At 40.3% G+C, this 20,592-nt stretch overlaps 2 protein-coding genes across 4 annotated transcripts in view; one reads left to right on the forward strand and one right to left on the reverse strand.

The window, feature by feature from the left end:
• The first annotated feature begins 498 nt into the window (after positions 1-498).
• Positions 499-3,986, forward strand: SRP14 (signal recognition particle 14). The gene is made up of 5 exons (XM_006073021.4): positions 499-654; positions 803-875; positions 1,397-1,509; positions 2,758-2,790; positions 3,290-3,986. The coding sequence occupies exons 1-5, from the start codon at positions 631-633 to the stop codon at positions 3,377-3,379; spliced, it is 333 nt and encodes a 110-aa protein (XP_006073083.1). The 5' UTR covers positions 499-630; the 3' UTR covers positions 3,380-3,986.
• Positions 3,987-4,128: 142 nt separating this feature from the next.
• The window catches only part of EIF2AK4 (eukaryotic translation initiation factor 2 alpha kinase 4), a 98,070-nt gene continuing 81,606 nt past the window's right edge, over positions 4,129-20,592 (reverse strand). The window contains exons 31-39 of one of the 3 annotated variants that reach the window (XM_006073022.4): positions 19,945-20,073; positions 18,318-18,404; positions 12,364-12,476; positions 9,313-9,371; positions 8,322-8,419; positions 7,030-7,098; positions 6,303-6,347; positions 4,847-4,965; positions 4,129-4,365 (exon numbers count right to left, since the gene is read on the reverse strand). In XM_006073022.4, the coding sequence (XP_006073084.3) occupies positions 4,308-4,365; positions 4,847-4,965; positions 6,303-6,347; positions 7,030-7,098; positions 8,322-8,419; positions 9,313-9,371; positions 12,364-12,476; positions 18,318-18,404; positions 19,945-20,073 (777 nt within the window). In that variant the 3' untranslated portion in view covers positions 4,129-4,307. Of the gene's footprint in view, positions 4,366-4,846; positions 4,966-6,302; positions 6,348-7,029; positions 7,099-8,166; positions 8,420-9,312; positions 9,372-12,363; positions 12,477-18,317; positions 18,405-19,944; positions 20,074-20,592 lie in introns of those variants that run through there. The other 2 variants (XR_328826.4, XM_006073025.4) reach the window with 2 other exon arrangements.

Here is a 20,592-nt window from a genome sequence, read left to right on the forward strand (position 1 = left end):
TCTATGAGCCGCGCACTGTTGTGTTTAATATTAGCTCATTTACTCTTCAAAGCCACACTGTGAAGTGGATACTATTATTATAGGTTGAGGAAACTGAAGCACCGAACTGTTAGGTAACTTGCCCAACACACAGCTGAATGTACACAGCTATAAAGTGAAAGTCGCTCTGTCGTGTCCGACTCTTTGCGACCCCATGGACTTGCCCATGGAATTCTCCAGGCTAGAATACTGGAGTGGGTAGCTTTTCCCTTCGCCATGGGATCTTCCCAACCCAGGGATCGAATCCAGTTCTCACGCATTGCAGGCGGATTCTCTACCAGCTGAGCCACAACTATAGGTTTCCATCAGATCCTTCCGCGCTCTTACTCCCTCCCGCTGCTTGGATGAGGGGATTGCTTGTCTGTGATATCTGGCACACTCCAAAGGCCCTCTGGGTCTTCGCTCTCCCGGAACTGAAGGGGGCGTCCCTGAGCGCGGGCGAGAGATGGGTGGGGCGGAGAAACGGTAGAAGCAGGGATTGGGTGAAAGAGACAAGAAACCTAATAGCGGAAGTCCCGCCCAGGCCGGGAGAAACTTCCGGCTCCAGCGGTTTGGGGCTTGTGCTGACGGAGCGGAGCCAGCAACTCCACGATGGTGCTGCTGGAGAGTGAACAGGTATAGCCAGAGCTGGCCGGCTGAGGGACCGATGCTGTTTGGGGCTTAGCTCGGGACCTCTGTCTCGTTCTTCGGGAGGGACAGGGACTTGACGAGGCGGGAAGGGGGTTTGTGGTTGCCTAACGGGGCCGGGCTTGTTGTGTTTCAGTTCCTGACGGAGCTGACTAGGCTCTTCCAGAAGTGCCGGTTGTCGGGCAGCGTGTTCATCACCCTGAAGAAGTGTAAGCAGCTGTGGACGCGGCAAGGCCGGAAGGGGGCTGGGAGGCCGAGCGAGACCCCGGCCCGGGTGCCCAGTGACTGGGAGCCTCAGGCAGAATCTTCCTGCTGCGCATCCTCTGCTTCCCCTACCTTCCTCCACCTTATACTGGGCCCATTCAGAGCTGAGGGGCCAGAGTATTAGGGATTGGGGCTGGTGCGGCCCCCAGCACTTAGCCACCTAAGTCAGTTCCGGTTCTAGTGGGCCCCAGTCATGTCAGGGCTGTCCTTGTTGTCAAGGATTGCAAGCCGCGCCATGATTAGTGAGATTTAATGTGCTTTGATATTACAATGTTACCATCTTGGGAGTAGCAGGTAGGTTCCCAAGGTGTGGCCAAGCCATCTATGATAGCAGACAATGTGGCTAACAGAACTAGATCAGTGGAGGTGGATTAGGTATCCTCTTTGTATCCCTTCCCGACTTACTAACTTTCTGTCAACCTGTTAAGTCTGTGGCTGTGTTCACTAGGATGTATTTTTCATGCAGATGATGGCCGAACTAAACCCATTCCAAGGAAGGGTTCTGTGGAGGGCTTTGAGCCCTCAGACAACAAATGTCTGTTAAGAGCTACTGATGGGAAAAAGAAGATCAGCACTGTGGTAAGTTGGATTCCTAATACTCCTGTTTTGGAGTTTAAAGACTTGAACTTAACTGAGGATGGGTTATATCTGTACCAGGTTTTGTGGGTTTTTTTTTTTTTTTTTTTTTTGGTAAGTTACCAAATAAAGCCTAGTGTGTAGTTCCCCAGCTGTTTTGAAATCAAGATCTTCTTTTATTACCTTGGTAGTAGAAAGCCCAAGAGCAAAATTAAAATGAAGGCGGTAGAAGTCAAACACTTGTTAGAAAAAAATATTAGCTTATCTGTCCTTACTCAGAGTAGTACTGTAAGGAGCAGCTGACATATTTGATTCCTTATTCCCTTACTGTGCTTGGGTTTCAGTGAACAGTTTCTCGGTACCAGATGCTTTTTACTTTTAAGCTGATTATTCCTTTATCGTTGTGGTTCAGGTAGCAAGCATGTATTATATCAGGCTTTGAATTTGAGTATGTCGCCTGGGATGCTACAGTCCATGGGGTTTGCAAAAAGTCAGACACTACTGAGCATATGGCTCATTGAGTAAGAGTTCTAGCTTTCCCTTTCAAAGTGGAAGTTGAATATGGGAAAGCAAGAAGACTCGTTGGATCAAATGAATACTTCTTTATTCTACTGGGGCAGAACCAGGGTGCCCTCTATCCTATCCTGTCAGTATAGGATATTCACAAAAATGTGGGCCATAATTAGTTGATTAATCTTCCATTACCAGTTATCTTAAGATTTTTACAGTAAAGCATTTATGTGGCTTAAAAAAAAATAAAGTTGGGTGTCATGAAGTATGGAAAACTAAGGAATCTTCAGACTTAAAATTTCTCTTGTGGTAGCTTGCAGTTTGCTTATATGGGCCTGAATTAATGGAAGGTAGGTTTAAAATAAGATGGGGAGGGTGTAATTTAAATGTATCTTGTACAAAAGGTTAAGTTCTTTGACATCTCTTAGACTCCTTAGAAAAAGTCAGTACAATGTGTTTTAAGAGATTTCAACAGAGGCAAGAAGCATAGCTTCTTAAGCAGCCCATGTTTCCCATCTTGGTACAATTCTCAAAGTGCAGAGCTACTTTACTTGTTCCTCGGGCAGAGGAAAGTGGAGTAGAAAAATAGCTTTTAGTAGAAAAATAGGTTTCCCATTCCTGCAGTAGGGAAGAAATATTTTTAAAGATTAGGATGTCTTCATCAGGCTTTTGAGTTTTACTGGGTGAAGCAGATGATTTTTTTGTGGTAACAGGGGTGATCTTTTCCCCCTTATTTTCCAGGTGAGCTCCAAAGAAGTGAATAAGTTTCAGATGGTGAGTTTCTGGTGTTCTTTGTGTCCTATTTCTTGAGGCAAGAGTCAGCCTAATGTTTAACACTGGGTTGGGTTAAGACTGTGATTTAAGTTCACTGCTGTCCTGTGATACTGTTTTACCAATAGTTTACAAGTAAAAGCTGCCAAGCTACGAATTTTACTTCAACACTGACATTGTCTTTTTAGCTAAATTTTGTTGTCTTAGGCTTCATATATGCTGTACTTACAGTACAGTTATGTAAGTCACCTGCAGTCTTCCATTTTTGCTTAAAAAAAAAAGTAAAAAATGTGCAACTCTCTAGTGGGTGTTGCAGAAGCTGCTATCATGTGAGGGTGTTTGCCTTACGCCAGATTCCTTAGGATACAGGTGTCCCACAGTATTCTATACTGTATCAGTTAGGCTTTCTGATTTTGATAACCCTAAATCCATTACGGAAGTAGGGCAGATGCTCCACCAATTTGCAACTCTTCACACTAAGGTCACGCTCTGTGTCTTTTAGGCTTATTCAAACCTATTGAGAGCTAACATGGATGGGCTGAAGAAGAGGGACAAAAAGAGCAAGAGTAAGAAGAGCAAAGCAGCGCAGTGAAGGGCACCAACTTTGCTGCTTGCACCAACTAACCACTGAATTGCTGTTTTTCCTTTGGTTTTTATTTTTGGCCACAAAGCTGAGTTTCTGATTCCCTTATAATGACTGTTTTCATGTGAGATTAGGGTCATTTTTTGATGGAAGAAGGGCTGCAGTGTTTACAGGGTAGTTCCAAGAAGCCAGTTTATCTTAGATCTGGCTAAGTGGTTTGTGTTGGACGGTTGTATATTCCTGGATAATAGTTTACAGACTCTGTAGCCATCTGTAAAGAGCAGTGTATTATTTAACCTGTATTTATCAGCACTGACCAACTTTTATTCTTTTTCCTACCCCATAAAAAGTTTCTGGCCATAGCTTCTCATTCTGGAATGATGTGATTATGAATAGGCTTGAGGCCCTGTCTTTTGGTTTACTGGAAGTGCAACCTGACAGTTTTATTAAAAGTTGTGTTATTTCATGGGTTTCCCAGCTGGCTGTATAATTTTATCATCTTAGTTCCTTTAGCAAATCTGAATGAGTTTCATAACCAAATAAGAGTTTGCTTAACCAGACTAAGGATAAGCTTGTTAGAGAATCATCAAGAATAAAGATTCCAAGTTAATGATTATATTTGATTTCTTTATGCCCTTTACTTTGGACATTTTCATGTGCTTGGTATATAGGGCTAAGAGAAGAACAAAGCTGTTTTCTTGTGTTCTAGCTCCATAAACCCTGTAGTGTTAATAGATTTGCAATTAAAAAGCAACAGATATATGAAAACATTTATTCAAAAGATAAATTTATAATATATTACACATGAAAAACCTACAAAGCTCAGCTTTGTAGGACAGCTTAGAATGTAAAGCTAATTTAAAATTACAATGAATGTACAATGTTTTGTAGTATAAGCTCCTGCCTGTTTGAACAATGTAATGATAGCTCTTTAGGATTAAAACAAGATTCTGTAGTAGTCATCTCTGTAGCTGTACAGGAAGAGCACAGACACCCTGCAAGAGGAGGGAGAAGACAGGATCAGTATAATGGGTAAAGAATGCGGCTGATAATTTATTTTTAGAACACTTAACTGTAGGAGTTCTATGTAATCAAAAACAAGATGGAAGGCTAGTCACTAAAAACATTTTAGTGTTTGAAAACATGAACAACTGGCATTCTGACAAGGGGACATAAAACATAGGAGTTACCTGGGTGATTAAAATGATAACTGGGATAGCTGCTACTGAGATCACCGTGTTGTTATTGATAAGAGCATGACTGTGATTCACAGTCTGGACATGTATTTACTGGTCAGCAACTGCAGTTCTAACATAGTAATTTATTAGTCATCTAACCTCAACAAGACAATAACATATTTGTCACTCTAAAACCCCTTCTTGGGGGAAAAACTCCTAAAAACAAACAATGCCCCCCATCCCCCCAGCTTGACTTTTACCTTATACTGAAACCTGCAATGCCTCAGTGATAACTTACTTTTTTTCTACTTTGATGTTATAAATCTCATCACAGACTAATTTGAGGTATCTTTGCTTTGGCAGGCGTGACAGCAGCTGCTTCACAGTTGTGTTAAATGCCTGTTCATCAGCATCCCACTAGGAAAAAATATAGATAAGACTTAACACAGCAGGTACTAGGGTTTATTAATTGGCTTTTCCTGGGTCACTAATGAGGTGTCAGTGCCATCCCCCCTCTAAGTACACTGAAGAGATCAATTACAGGGGGAAAGAACTAGTGGGGAGACTGCGAGGGTTCTTCCTCTGAAGAACTGAATTTCTTTATAAAACCAGCTTACTGGTTTTATATATACCTGCCTAAGAATGCTGCAGCCCCACTGTGTTAATGTGACTACCCCAGTTATTTCTGCCAACTGTTGACTTTAGGTGAGATGATGTGCACCCGTTTTGAGTGGCTCATGAAGCAGTAAATCAGTAAATACAGCACAAACCAGTATTGTGCTATATGCTTATTTACCAGACAGGAGAATACCAGTGGGGATGGAGGACAGGGAAGGGGGAAGTGTGCTTATAAGAGAAGCTACAGGATATATTGTACAGCACAAGGAATATAATCAATATTTTATATAAATGGAGAATAACCTTAAAATATAGCATGAAATGTCAGTTCTGGGGCAAAGTTCATTTTTCATCTAACTTAATCTGACTAAACACTCTGGATAGACAACAGTATTCTTTGGTTAGATATGCTGCAAAAATCACATGTAGTTATTCTTACAGTTAAATATTCTTACAGCAAAGGTATATATTAAATTTTTAAAAAAGTTCAGTTAGGCTATTTGATAATAAAGGTATATACCTATTTTGAAAAAAAGCATATAAAAAAGGACCTACATTCAATTTTTACAGAAAGATCTTCCATATAGTTTTAGTTCTGCAAATGACCTTCCCTATTTGGAATGAAGGTTTGTTTGAAGCAGCACAGTATAGTGGGTGAGAATGTAGATTCCACTGCTCTGCCTAGGTTCAAATCCTGGCTCTGCAACTCCCTAGTTGGGTGACTTTGAGTAAGATGTTTAACCTCTCTGCTTCTATTCTCCATAAAATGTAAAATAAGGATCTGTAAAAAGGTAACAGTATGTATCCCTTGGGGTTGTTATGATTAAACGAGTTAATATTCCTAAAGTGCTTAGAACAAGGCCTGCTAGAGCTGGACACACAGTAAAAACCCTACGTGTTTGTTAAAAACATCTCTGAAATGTAAAAAAAAAAAAAAAAAAAAAGGTGTGATTCCCTCAAAGTATGATTTAGTAATACATATCACATAAAAGAAACAATGCTCCTAAATTCCTGGGACTGCTAGCAAAATACCTCATATCATAAAGAAAATAATGTCACTTTCAACTTTCTTTTGGCAAGTCAACAGCAAACTTTGGGATTTTAAAGACTAGTGCAGAAGAGTTCATCTTGCTTACCTCTAATGACAGAAACTGTAAGATTGTTTCTTTGGGTAGATCCACCTGTTGATACACAAAAATGTACATCATGTCAGGGATCCTAAGCAGCACATACTGACTTGTGACTGTGGAGTCCCTTTGGATGGAGCAGCATGAAGGGGATGCTTCTGTGCTGCTTATTGAATTTGGCAGTGATGTGATCTCAGCACTTAGAACTAACACATCACACCACAAAGCTTTGGCAGCACTACCTGCAAAGGCCTGCAAAGTGAAAGAGTGAAAGTCGCTCAGTCGTGTCCGACTCTGTGACCCCATGGGACCGTACAGTCCATGGAATTCTCCAGACCAGAATATTGGAGTGGGTAGCCATTCCCTTCTCCAGGGGATCTTCCCAACCTAAGGATCAAACCCAGGTCTCCTGCATTGTGGGTGGATTCTTTACCAGCTGAGCCACGAGGGAACCCCAAGAATACTGGAGTGTGTAGCCTATCCCTTCTCCAGTGCATCTTCCAGACCCAGGAATCAAACCAGGGTCTCCATTGCAGGCAAAGTCTTTACCAACTGAACTATCAGGGAAGCCTGAAACATTTAGAAAAATGATTTTCATTTTCAGTCCCCCTCCTCCCAATCTTTCAGAGGAAGAAACTAGGAGAAACAGGCCTGTATCCCAATTCTGTTGACAATGAGCAAAAATTTGACAGTGTGGACAAAAGCCATCCTCAGAAAGTTAAAGAAAGTGACTTACAGCCAAAATTTCAATTTCACTGCTTTTCTGATGTAAGTTGGCAAGGGAGGTCTGAAGTCGGGTTTGTACCTAACAAGAAGGAAAGTGTGTTAGAATTCAGAACCTGTCCAATCAAGCCATCTTTATTGCCATTTCAGTTCTTATTCTAGGAAACAATCACAGATGACAAACCAAAGCCTTTAAAAGGGATCCCAAATATATAAGGACTTGCTCTTCATCCACCTCAGTAAGATGAGTGTCTAGTGTATTATGACCTCAGGGAAAATGAGATTTTATAGCCTACCTTGATCATTTGTTTACTAATCCACTTATTTATTTATAATTTTGAACTGACATGTAATAAAAGCTCAGTACGGTAAAACAGTGCATGCGGAAGCAGGGAGATTTTAGTATTAAGCTAAATTAAAGAAGGGGACAGTGACAGCATTGAGAACATGGAACTGAAATATGGTAGATATGAAAAGTGAGTTTCCACCCAACACTGAGAAACAGCCAGGAAAGCTAACAGAATGAGGTAACTTGATCTTTTGTGTCTCAGTCTAATTACGTTCCTAAGTAATGGCTACCCTCTCATACCCTACTCCCAAGTGAGGCCAGTGTCCCAACTCTGCTCAGTAGCTTTTCTATGCTGTCCTTCCTTCTGTCCCTTCCATTTGGAACACCCTCATCTTCCCTCTCTGCCTGCTGAAATCCTTCAGGGATCACCTCCATGAAGACTTTCTTGATCATCCATACAGACACTGACCTTTCTCTCTCCCCCATGTCTGTAGCATACTCTAACACTCATTCAGTATACTTAATCCAGCATCCTAGTACTGATTTTGTTCTATTCTCCAACTATATATATGCTTCTAAGGTTAGAAAGCCTTTGAGGACTGCGGCCATGTCACGTGTTTTCCATTTTACCTGGCACTTAGCACAGAATCAGGCAAATAACAGATACCAAAAACACGTATGCAGAGAGAAACCTGCTACACGTCTTGTGGAGGATCTCTTCTACTTTGTTATGTACAACAAAACCAAATGGGATCAGGAGCTTTTTGTTTGGACTCAGTAATTCTGACAACAGCTGCTTCTGGGTGCCCACAGTGTACACTGAGGCCTCTTTGGAGGACAAACGGGGCAGAAATTTGGCACCTGAGATGCTTTGTGTTGGTGAAATTTTCAGAAGTCACCAAGTTCAGGAATTGGGAAGAAAAACATTTCCAGGACACTGTTCCTTCATTCCCTTCCTTGTTTTCTTCCTCCTCTGCGGCTCATGTTGGAAAGCCGAGGACACTCTGACCATGTACCTGAGTCTCATACCGCCTTCGGGTGCTGGCTGACAGCTTTTCGGGGGCGACCACACTCACAATGGGAACCACCGTTGCTCCATGGATTTCAAACAAACCTGAAACAGAGTTTTGGCAGTTATGGCCTTATCTGGTCCCACTTTCTATTACATACCACAGAGCTGGCAGAGATGATTAGAATCCACTTCGGGGTGATTCTATGGACTGGATTATGTCTAAGCCTTGTTTTTTGTCTCTGCAACTGTCTGCACTTGCCCATAAACCCAGAACGCCACTTATCCCCTAGTAGTTCTGACACTTCTGTCAGGATCACCAGCCTTCCCTCCTTCAGTGGGAGGTGACAAAGGCACAGGGAGGCAATATGAGTCAAACCTCATGAACCTACGGGAAAAAAAGGCAAGCTTAACATTTCCCAAACTATAATTCTTTAAATTCCTCTAAGTATTTGAAATCTGATAGTGGCAGAAAGCCTGCTAACAGAAATGAACCCAAAAGACTTAATTCTCTTAAAAGTCAAGTAATGTCTTCTCGTGGACTTCACTGGAACATTTCCTTTTCACTTGGGTTGACAAATGTAGTAAAACTAAAGGTGTAACTATCACCACTGTTTCCTCTTGGCTTTCATGGAAACAAATGTACAGCGTGTCTCTGGGACATTTCAAAATACTTTTCTTCAATCTTCTATATGGGGAAAATTTAACCCACATTTGATCTACATAATAAACTGAATCAAAGGAAGATTAAACCACTTGTAAAAATAAGACAGACATATCAGGACCAGAAGAGTCACCAAACTCCCAGTGGTTTTTATCATTTTCTAGAATGTAAGTTTCATAGGGATTAATTCTTTTTGGTTTAACTAATTGTACATATGTTACTTTAAGAGGATATTACTGATGCAGTGAGTTAGCCACAGTTCTAAGTATTTAGAGCAAACATGTACACACACACACAAGCATTATTATGTTTAAGTTACAATTAGTAATTATACCTGAAGCATTAGAAAATGATCCCTTCAGATTTTGTACTGTAAGATTATCGGAAGCTTCTCTAAAAACAAGCAAACAAAAACAATTAGAATAAACAGTCACTAAGACAAAAGCAACACATAATTTATAGTGAGCTACACTTAGAGGCTTTCTATTAAATATACTGATATTTAATAAATATTGGTTATTAGTGGAGGAAAACAAAATTTTCACTTAATTATGCTTTTGATTAAGAGCAAATAAAAATTATAAAGGATGTCACTTCAAATTAACATTCTTAGAGACAGCATTCTGATTTATTCAGCTGGGTTTGGAATACTGGCTCAACATAATAAACTAATTTCAATGAAATACAATGGGTGTTCTTTCTGCTCTCCTCACAATACAAGGAAACATTAGCAATGCCCCACCTTCATTACGGATGCAACCTTGGTGATCACCCACAAGAGAACATCTAGTAAATGAGATTCTTTCAGAAGCTGTGAATGGATGTTCTTTCAAAGACTGAATTAATTTATAGCCTTTGAGAGACATAATAGCACTCTATCTTGGGAAAACAGGGAAATAATCATTCACATGGAAGAAAGATTTTAAGCCCTTCCCTGCTAAAACTAAATCCCATCTGCCCAGTTAAGTGTCTTAATAATGTCTGCCTGTACTATTACTAATAGTCACTATTAATTAGTTGACTATTTTTTGTTTTCTAAAGCTCTGCCTTTGATTTGGATTCTTAATCCTAATATCTAGAGACTTCAAGAACATTATATATATATATAATACACACATATATACCCTTAGAAAAAGCCTGACAGTGAATTTATTCAAGCCAGGTGGAGATGGGCAGGGGCGGGGCCAGGGCCAGGGCCAGGGAAGGCATGCAAGCAAGAACATTATTTTATATAAGCCAGGATTTCTCAGCCTGACATTTGGGTCAGATAATTCTTTGCTGGGGTGGAGGTGGGGAGTCAGTCCTCTTCACTATAGGATGTTTAACAGCAGCCCTGGTGTTTACTGGGCTTCCCTTGTGGCTCAGTTGGTAAAGTATCCACCTGCAATGCAGGAGACCGGGTTCAATCCCTGGGTTGGGAAGAGATCGCCTGGAGAAGAAAATGGCAACTCACTCCAATATACCTTGCCTGGCAAATCCCATGGATACAGGAGCCTGGCTACAGTCCATGGGGTCACACAAGTCAAACATGACTTCGTGACTAAACCACCACCATCCTGGTGTTTACTAGATAACAGTAGTAGACCACAACCAATAATGTCTGCAAATACTGCCAAATGTCCCCTGAAGGGCAAAACTCCAGATTGAGAATTACTGATGTAAGTCAAAAAAAGTATTAACAAATTTTTATTTATTTCTGGCTGTGTTAGATCTTGGTTGCAGCATGCAGGCTCCAGAGCGCATGGGCTCTGTAGTTGTGGCACATGGACTTAGTTGCCTGGAGCATGTAGGCTCTTAGTTCCCTGACCAGGGATTGAACCAGTGTCCCCTGCACTGCAAGGAGGATTCTCAACCACTGGACCACCAGGGAAGTCCCCCAGTAGAGTACTTTTTTCCTAAGCATAAATAAAAGACTTACAAAAATTTAGAAAGCAAGGGCAATGATCCTTTGTAATCCCACTAATCAGAAATAACTATAAAAATGAAAAATTTGGTTCATCATTCCAGACATTTTTCTGTGTATGAGCTATATATTTTGGTTGCAACAAAAATGGGATCATATCTTATTTGTGGACATCCTTCCTGATAAACAGCTTTATTAGAAAAATAATTTTTAAAGGCTGCACAGTATTTCACTGTATTTACTGTAATTTGAGCAATCTTCTATCATTGAATTACTGTGATATAAGTGAGGTTCCCAAAGTGTGGTTCCCAGAGACCCTGGAGGTCCCTGAGATCCTTTCACAGGGTATTTGCAAGGTCAAAAGTATTTTCACAATAATCCTAATGTTAATTATCCTTTTATTTGTATCCTTTCATTAATGTGTAATGGAATTTTCCAGAGACTACATGATGTATATCATAAGAGACTGAATGCAGAAAAAGACAATATAAGACTAATAGTAATAATAAGAATAAAACAATGTAGTTTTTTCTACTTATGCATTAGAGATTACAAAAATTAAAACAACAATATCTGCAAATATGTAAAACAATGCTACCTTTCTTACTAAATTTGTTTTGGAAAAGTTATTTCCATTAAAACTGTTATTTAGGTTTGCATGTAATGAGTTTATTATTGTTATTTTAGAATAAGTATTTTTAAAATGTTTACATTTTAGTTTCCAACACAGAAATATTGATCGATATAAACCACATAAACGAAGCTCTTAGGGGGTCCTCAAATAATTTTTAAGGGTATGAAGTGGTTCTGAGACCAAAATATTTGAGAACTGCTGTTATAAACAATGTGTGTTGATAGACATCTTGGTACTATCCCTTTGGAATAATTTTACTGTAAATTCCTGAAGTGGAATTGCTGGGTGATTTTTTTTTTTTTAGTTTTAAGGCTTTTAACTTTGTTAAATTCCTATGCAGACAGTTGAACCAATTTGCATTGCTATGATGAGTGAGAACTTTTCCCAGAACATTATTATTTTCCAGAATATTAGATCTTTTGAAACCAGTGACAAAACACTACTGCAGTTCACTGATTAACAGACCAAATGAGATAAATGGCAGCTAGACTGTGGTTCCTCAGGCTTTTCAAAATGATAAAATAATCTTTGACATGTTATGAAGGACAAATGCTGAGAGTAAGTTATGACTAGTTTTACATGGAGTTATATAATTAAACTACTGAGTTATTCAGAAGCTGTACTATGGTTCATTGAAAGTTACCTGTACTATGGTTCATTAAAAGTTACCTTGGAAAAAGAAAAAAAAAAAAATAAATAAATAAATAAAAGTTACCTTGGGGGAAAAAAAAGTTATCCTGACCTGTCTTTATCTCCCCAAAGGATCAAACTGACATTTAAAGTAAATGTATGAAAATTCTATGTAGGCAGTTGCAGCTGGTTTTCTGGTCTTTTGTTTACTGCGTTACCTGGTAGTCCTCTCATCACTGACTTTAGTCCTCAGTTTCTGTACAACGTGGTCCACGAGATCAGACTCCAGCACACGTTTCTCTGTTTGCCTGTCCTTCTCAAAAGACTTTACCTTAAAAAGATGAAACAGACCCATCATTTCTGAAGCCAACAAGCTGAAGAGTACCATAGTAAGACTCTTCAGTCAACAGTTTAGGTTGGTGGCTCTTAACCAGGGGGTGATTTTGCTCCCCACAGAGCATCTGGCAATAATTAGAGACATCTGTGGTTGTGACAGTTATGGGGGTGCTGCTGGCATCTGGTGGGTAGATGCTAGGGATGCAGCTCAACATCCTACAACGGACAGGACAACAGCCCCACAAAGAAGCATCTGGCCAAAAATGTCAAAACGTGGCTGCTGAGAAACCCTGTCCAGATTCAAACAGCTTATTATAGACGACAGAATTAAAAAAAAAAAAAAGGCCAAGACAAACCAGCTCCCATTTCATTGGATTCTTTACGTGTTTTCCCCCTTAAACATCCTGGGGTCAGTCACCAAGATTTCTACAACTCCTCCCCGTCCTTTCCAAACCCCAGTCCTGTCATCCCACTTTTATGGCGTCCATCTGTTCATCTTCACTCCCATGGCCAGTGCCCTGCCTTGGGATAGTCTGATATGCTGCCCTCAGCCGTCCCCAGCTTCAGTTATCCCTCACTCCCTTCCATGTTACATCTCCCTGCAGGTTAATTTTTCTTATATACTGATGTTCCCTACTGTCCAAAAACATCCACCGGCTTCCCACTAGCTGCTAAATCAAGTCTGAATTCCCTGGTTGGGCATTTTGGCTCTCTATGATCCAGCTAGAACCATATTCTCCTGCTCAAGTGCCCCTCTGCACAATTCTGCTTCACTCCAAATGGACTATTTGGGGTAATACCGGAATAGTTCTCAGCTGGGCTGCCTCCATCTTTGGGACCACCTACAGAAAGAACTGCCATTACCGTTGTTATTCCTTTGCTTGAAAAGCCTTTTTAGTATCCTGCCCATCCACGGGGGTCCAGCATTAACTGCACCTCCACTCTGAAGACTTCCCTTCTACCTCTGTAGTAATCTCTCAGGTTGAGGAATCCCCAAAGAATTTTCTTGTAGGACTCTCATGGCATTGAGCATTTTCTAGCTCATAATCATGCATGAATGTCTTCTGTTCTCCACCAGATTATAGGATCCTTGACAGCAGGACCTGTGGCTTATATGTCCCTGGATCCCTCATGGCCCTAAATTCAATCCCTTCCACACTGTGAATGCTTAATATGCACTTGCTGAATGGGTGAACATAGTGATGTCTTGCCCTTCAAATATAAAGATGTTGCTATTTTATATTTATAAATATACATGTATTTATATGTATGCTGCCACTAACAGAGGCAGAAGAGTCAAAAGAGCTGGATGAGCTGGAACAATGTACTGAAGTGAACAAGATCACATTTAACAGAGACAAATATGAGGTCCTATCATCAAGCCCTCACTGCAGAAGACTGGTCGGATAGGGTGACAACTGTGGGAAGGCCAGTGGGTTTCAGCCGATGATGAATTCAAGCGGACCAAAAGGACTACATGGTAGATAATGTCAGTTTACATATAGGCTGTATTAGGAGAAATATGTCATCTGGATTGAAGGAGTCTACAGACCCTTCTTGTTTAGTCAGAATATGCTTAGAGCACTTGTAGAATTCTAGTATCACATTTAAGGACAGACACTGACAAAGTTAAATGTGTCTAGAGGAGGTTAACTAGGAGGTGAAGGATTTGGAAAATCACTTTATGAGGAATGGCTTAAGTAACTGGAATGTTTAAACCAGGAAAGAGGACACTTAAAGTGGTCCACTGCATGGCAGTGGTCTCCTAAAATTCATGCGAAGGTAGTTAAGAGAAAGAGGAAGCATTAGACTTGTTATTTTGACCATTCTAGAGGCAGAACTAGGACCAGTGAATGTAAATTTGGGGAAGCAGATTTTGATTCAAGATTTTAAAATTTGCTGATGATTATAGCAGTGGGTTATGATGCTGTAATTATCCAGCAGAGGCTAGTCAGTCATGTCTTGGTAATATTACAGGAGCAGTCACTGCTCTGGAAGAGGTGTGATCAGTAGGACTACGGTCATTTATGATTTTGTGACTTATCAAGCAGGCAGGCAGTGGAGACTTACAAACATTCCCATGAAGAATTAACTATTGTAAGAACTACCTTCTTGCCTTAAACTACTAGAAAACCAGACAAAATATATAAATACTGTTCTTCAGACACTGGACAACAAGCAGTGGAGGACTGTTATCCTGAGAGGAGGGGAATGAAATGAGTCTTTGAGTGCCCCAGATAACTGTGCTGAGGAAGTCTGAGACTGCGGTGCAGGGAGAAGGAGCCAAACCAGAGGCCAGGAGTCTTGCTGAGCTGGGGAGACAGACTAGAGCTTAGGTAGGCCAGGATGCCTAGAAACTGTGGGGCAGAGGACTGAAGAGGAGAGAGTTACACCCAGAGAAAGAAAGATTTCTGAGGCTCTGCAGAGAAGTCCACTCACATCTTTGGCAGAGAACTGATCTATGCATGGGAGAGAGGGAACTATCCAAGGCTGGGGAAACAACCAGCAGAAATGAGTAGGCATAATAATTCCTGAAATCCACAGGGATGGAAATAGTTCTTGTTCTTACAGAGTGGAGAGCCCTCATAATACATGGAACCTAAGGCAGAATCCTCCAAAGGACATTGCCTTAGGAGTGGGGCTAAATTAGATCTAGACTAAAGGCTGTCCTAACAAAACTTAAAGGCTGGAAAGGATGAAGCAAAAGTCAAGGATATTTACATCCCTGAACAAAGTCCAGCAGTATATAAAGGAACATAAGGGTAAATCCCTGGCTATCTAGTGGTTAGGATTGGGAGCTTTCACTGCCGTAGCCCGGGGTTCAATCCCCATTCAGGAACTAAGATCCTGAAAGCTGTGCAGAACAACAACAAAAAAAGCAGGGGTGGCGGGGGACAGGGGGTGGTGGTGGCGGGGGGACATAATAAAACACAGTTCAAAAAAATGTAAACTTCATAATGTCTAATAACTACTCACAAGTTAACAGGCATAAAAAGAGGAAGGAAAATATGATTCATAACCAGGAGAAATTCAGACCAAAAATGTCAAGATGATGGAATTAAAAATGACTATTATAAAGAATATAAAGGAAATAAGAACTATGATGAGGGAAGAAATGGAAGACATTTTTAAAAAACAACACAAATGTAACTTACACAGATGAAAAAACTTCAATACCTGAAATAGGAAATGTACTGGATGGGATTAATAGCAGATAAGATATTGCAGAAAAGATCAGTGAATGATCCAGAATAAAGCACATACAGAGAGAAAAAGCAAACAAAACCCACAAAAGAACAGCCTCAATGAGCTGTGCTGCTGCTGCTGCTAAGTCGCTTCAGTCGTGGCTGCTGCTGCTGCTAAGTTGCTTCAGTCGTGTCCGACTCTGTGCGACCCCATAGATGGCAGCCCACCAAGCTCCCCCGTCCCTGGGATTCTCCAGGCAAGAACACTGGAGTGGGTTGCCATTTCCTTCTCCAATGCATGAAAGTGAAAAGTGAAAGTGAAGTCGCTCAGTTGTGTCCAACTCTTAGTGACCCCATGGACTGCAGCCCCACCAGGCTCCTCTGTCCATGGGATTTTCCAGTCAAGAATACTGGAGTGGGGTGCCATTGCCTTCTCCCAATGAGCTGTGGGACAGTATCAAATGATTAACCTTCTGTAATCAGAGTCCCAGAAGGAAAAGGGACAGAAAAACATTTGAGGAAATAATGTCTGAATAATTTCCAAACTTTATGAAAACTGTAAGTCTAGAGTTCAAAGAAGCTCTGTGAATACCAACCGTTAGAACATAAAGCACGACACCAAAGCACATCATATTCAAATTGCAGAAAACTAGTGACAGAGGAAAATCTTAAAAAGGTGCCAGAAGATAAAAAGATAAATTACAGACAGGATCAAAGCAGACTTTTAAACAGAAACTATCAGGTCAGAAGACAAGACAAGACAATGTTCCAAGAGCAAAAGGAAAAACATAAACCATGAATCATATATCCAGCAAAAATATCCCTCAAAAATGAAGGTGAAGTGAAGACTTTCTCAGACTAGTAACAGTTGAGAGAATTCATCACTTGTAGACCTGCACTAATCAGAAATAAGAAATTCTTCAGGCAGAAGGAAAATAAAATCAGAATACTATCTGGCTGAACACAAAGGAGTAAGCAGTTCCAGGAATGGTAAATATATGGGTAAATACAAAGGACGTGCACGCGGCTCAGTCGTGTCCCACTCTTTGCGACCTATGAACTATAGCCTCCCAGGCTCTTTGGTCCATGGATTTTTCCAGGCAAGAGTACTGGAGTGGGCTGCTATTTCCTCCTCCAGGGAATCTTCCTGACCCAGGGATTGAATCCACATCTCCTGCATTGCAGGTGAATTTTTTTTACTGCTTAGCTATAGAGGAAGTCCTATAAAGGACATTCCCTCTTTATTTCAAAAACCTCTGTAAAAGGTAATTGATTAATTAAAACCAAAATACAATGTATTATGAAGTTAGTAACATATTTAGAAAACAGATTGGCAGCAATAGCACAAAGGATGGTGGGGGAAATATAAGTATTTGGTTGTAAGGTTCTTACACTACATGTGAAGGCATACAGTAGTTTTTGAAGGCAGAATGTGCAAGTTGTATACTACAAACCCTAGAGAAGTCATTAAAAAAATACCACTAAAAATAAGAGTTATAGTCAGTAAACCAGTGATAGAGATAAAATGGAACAAAAACTATTTGATCTAAAAACAAAGCATGAAAAGAGAATAAAAAATTGTAGAAAAAAGAACAGATGGAACAAACAAAACAAATAGTAAAATGGTAGATTTAAGCCCAACCATTTCAATAACTGCATAACATATAAATTATTTAACCATTTCAATAAAAGGCAGGAAATGTCAAAGAGTGGATAAGAAAAGCAAACCTCAACTAATGACTGTCTCTAAATCCAAATTTAGCAGAATGAAGAAAAAAAAGGAAATCAATAAAATAGAACACAAATGAACAAAAAATAGAAAAATCAATGACATAAAAAGCTGCCTTTCTGAAGACAAAATTGATAAACCTCTAGCTAGGGTGATCAGGAAAAAAGAGCGAGGGTGGGGGGAGTTGTAAATTACCATATCAGGAATGAAAGGGAATATCACTACAGATCCTACAGATAGTAAGAGGAATATTTAGATACTTAGGTGAAATGGAATATAAACTACCAAAACTCAAGGAGAAAGAGGCAATCTGATAGCCCTGTATCTAGGTCCCAGTGTTTTTACTGGTGAATTTTAGCAAATATTTAAAAATGAAATAATACCAATTCTACAACAACATTATCCAGAGAACAGAGGATCCAACTCATTTATGAAGCCGAAATCCCTCTGCTATCAAAACCAGACAAAGACATTAAAAGCAAAAAACAGGGAAAATATATTGATTTTTCTCCCTTTAAAAATAGAAATAAAGGTTATGAGGTAATCTATTTATGAATTTTTTGGTTAAATACAACATAGTAAAATTGGTTAGGAAGTTAACTAGAGATATGTCTGCCAGGAGATATTAGCAATAGTTATTTTTATCTCCTTAACAAAGGGGAAAAAAGTAGAGAAAAAACCTAGTCATAGCTTTTTAATTTTTTTTTAAGTTCAAAGAAAAGTGTTCAAATTCAGATTCTCTCTTCCTTATTTCATACACTTTCTCCAAAAAACAGGCCTAGCAATTCAAAAGGAGAATGAAATAATGGGTTTCCACCCATGCCCAAGGCTAGGACCTCAGTGGGAAGGTTGGGCGTTCCATGGTTAATACAGTTTGGGAAATCTGATTGTTGAATTGTGAAAGATTTCCTCTGGTCTTTACCTTGACGTGGCTTCCTTCTTTATCCGAGACAAGGGCCACATAGGTGATTTCATGATGTCTGCAGTACTCTTGTAATTCCTCTTGGGACTGAAACAAATAGACACAAAGCACTTGGAACAGCTTCACGTAGTTAAGGAGAACGAAAACACTGTGCTCAGGGTGTTCTCAAAGTGAATAACTAAACATGTTGCTCTTATGGTTTATATAAATAAATATTAAGCAAGAAGAGTATAGAATTCAAAGGAGGAATAAGATTTCTTTTGTTTTCTGTGCTTTCACTATTGTTCTAAGGGGCCATATCACTCAGTGTGGTCAGGACATAGTAAGAGGTTTTCAAAAGCTTCACATCTTGATTGCTGCTAAATATTAATACACACACACACACACACACACACACACACGGAAAAGGCCTTTGGGGAAAACAAAGGCAACAAAAGAAAACAGTATAAGGTGAAAAGCAGAACTGAAGCGTAAAGCAAAGAAGTATCAGAGCAGAGAAGCCTGCAGGGGACATCCCTGTGCTGGGTTGAAATCACCATTACTGAGCTTATAATTTTACTTTAAGACAGAACACTTCTCTAACAATTTATGAAACAAGTAAATGGAATAGGATACTGCTCTGTTAAAGGATTATAATTTATTGCTCAGCATACTTCTGACATGAATTTTTATATAATACACACAAAAATGGCCAGCAGCAGCTGCTGGCAGGTAATGTGGAATAAACAGGTGGAAGGGTAGGGTTCTGTTCCCTAGGCGTCTCTTCATGCTCTGGGGCACCATGAGTGAGGGTGAATGTGCGTACAGCTTGGAGGACCACCTGGTAATGCAGCCCCTTCTGTGATCTGCTTACAGAGAAGTCAGCCATCTGAAGGCCTCCCACTTTAACGGGTAGCCCAGGTGCTCGGTGGCGCCATTCTTCTCATCTCCACCCCCAGAGCAGGAGTTAGGCCAGCAGTGAGAGGCCCGAGGAGACAAAGCTGAAAACACTAGACACAGAATGCCTCTGGGAAGTGTGCTGGGCTGGATAATGGCCCTGCAAAGATGTCCATATCCTCACCCCTGGGAACCTGTGACTATGGTATCTTACATGGTAAAAGGGATTTTGCAGATTGATTAAAGATCTTGAGATGGGGAGATTATCCTGGGTTATCAGGATGGGCCCAGTATAATCACAACGGTCCTGGTAAAAAGGGACAGGACGGTCAATTCAAGATGGAAGGACAGAAATGTAGTGCAGAGGAAAGAAGATGCTACCCTACTGAGTCTGAAGACGGAGGAAAGGACCACAAGCAGGCATGCAGGAGGCTTCTAGGCGCTAGAAAAGGCAAGGACGTGGATTCTCCTCCTAAAGCCTTCAGAAGGAACCAGCCTTACCAGACACCATGAATTTAGCCCAGTGAAACTGATTTCAGGCTTCTGAATTCCAGAAGTATAAGATAATAAATAAGTGTTGTTTTAAACCATTTAGTTTGGTAATTTGTTACTCCAACAATCAGAAACTCCCACAGGAAGCAAATGAAATCATAGAGATAGTTTGGCAGAAACTAAAGCCATAGATGCTGATTTGCTGTTGAAGCCATGACTAGGCGCCCTCCACTCTCACAGGCGCTTTTTGTCTCCTTACCTGTGACCAGTCATACATGATTTCTGCTGTGATTCCAGCTGACCAGAGTTTCTGGGTTAGGTTGATGGCCCTGGACATGGACATCTGACCGACACTTACAACCAGGAGGTCACAAGAGCTTACTGTAACCTGGATCAGAAACATTGATTACATTTAGAGGAGGGAGATTCCAGGCATGTATGTGAGGCCATGCAGGCAGCACTCACATGAAAACAGGCACCTTAAAATCACGTACAGCAACATAAATGCATAAGTCTTTGCTTCAAAATGACATGATAAAAAAAATGACAGTCAGAAAATTTTTACATTAGTCTTTTAAGATAAACGACTTGAAATTATTTCTAAGTCATTAGGAAGATATTCTTTTTCTCTGGGAAAACTAATCTTGCCTGAAACACAGAGGAAAAAACTATTTCTTTGTAGAATTATGACCAGAGGTCTTTTATATGAGTCTGTTAACAAGTGTAATCTCTTACATTTACATAGCATATACCAGATAAGGAGAGTCAGGCTACTGGACTAAGGTCCCCCAGGTAGAAAGCAGAGGCTAAGTATCGACACCAAGATTTAGGCTTGTCCCTCACAGCAAAGACAGTCTCCCTAAACCTCAGTCTATAGCTACTACATCTGGGGCTCCATGTGAATGAC

The sequence above is a fragment of the Bubalus bubalis genome, chromosome 11, assembly GCF_019923935.1.
Source record: "Bubalus bubalis isolate 160015118507 breed Murrah chromosome 11, NDDB_SH_1, whole genome shotgun sequence".
NCBI classification, from domain to species: domain Eukaryota; kingdom Metazoa; phylum Chordata; class Mammalia; order Artiodactyla; family Bovidae; genus Bubalus; species Bubalus bubalis.

Coding starts and splice junctions, on each gene's coding strand:
- SRP14 (XM_006073021.4), top strand. CDS start 631: ATGGTGCTGCTGGAGAGTGAACAG. Junction 876..1,396: donor GTTCATCACCCTGAAGAAGT/GTAAGCAGCTGT, acceptor TTTTTCATGCAG/ATGATGGCCGAACTAAACCC. Junction 1,510..2,757: donor AAAAGAAGATCAGCACTGTG/GTAAGTTGGATT, acceptor CTTATTTTCCAG/GTGAGCTCCAAAGAAGTGAA.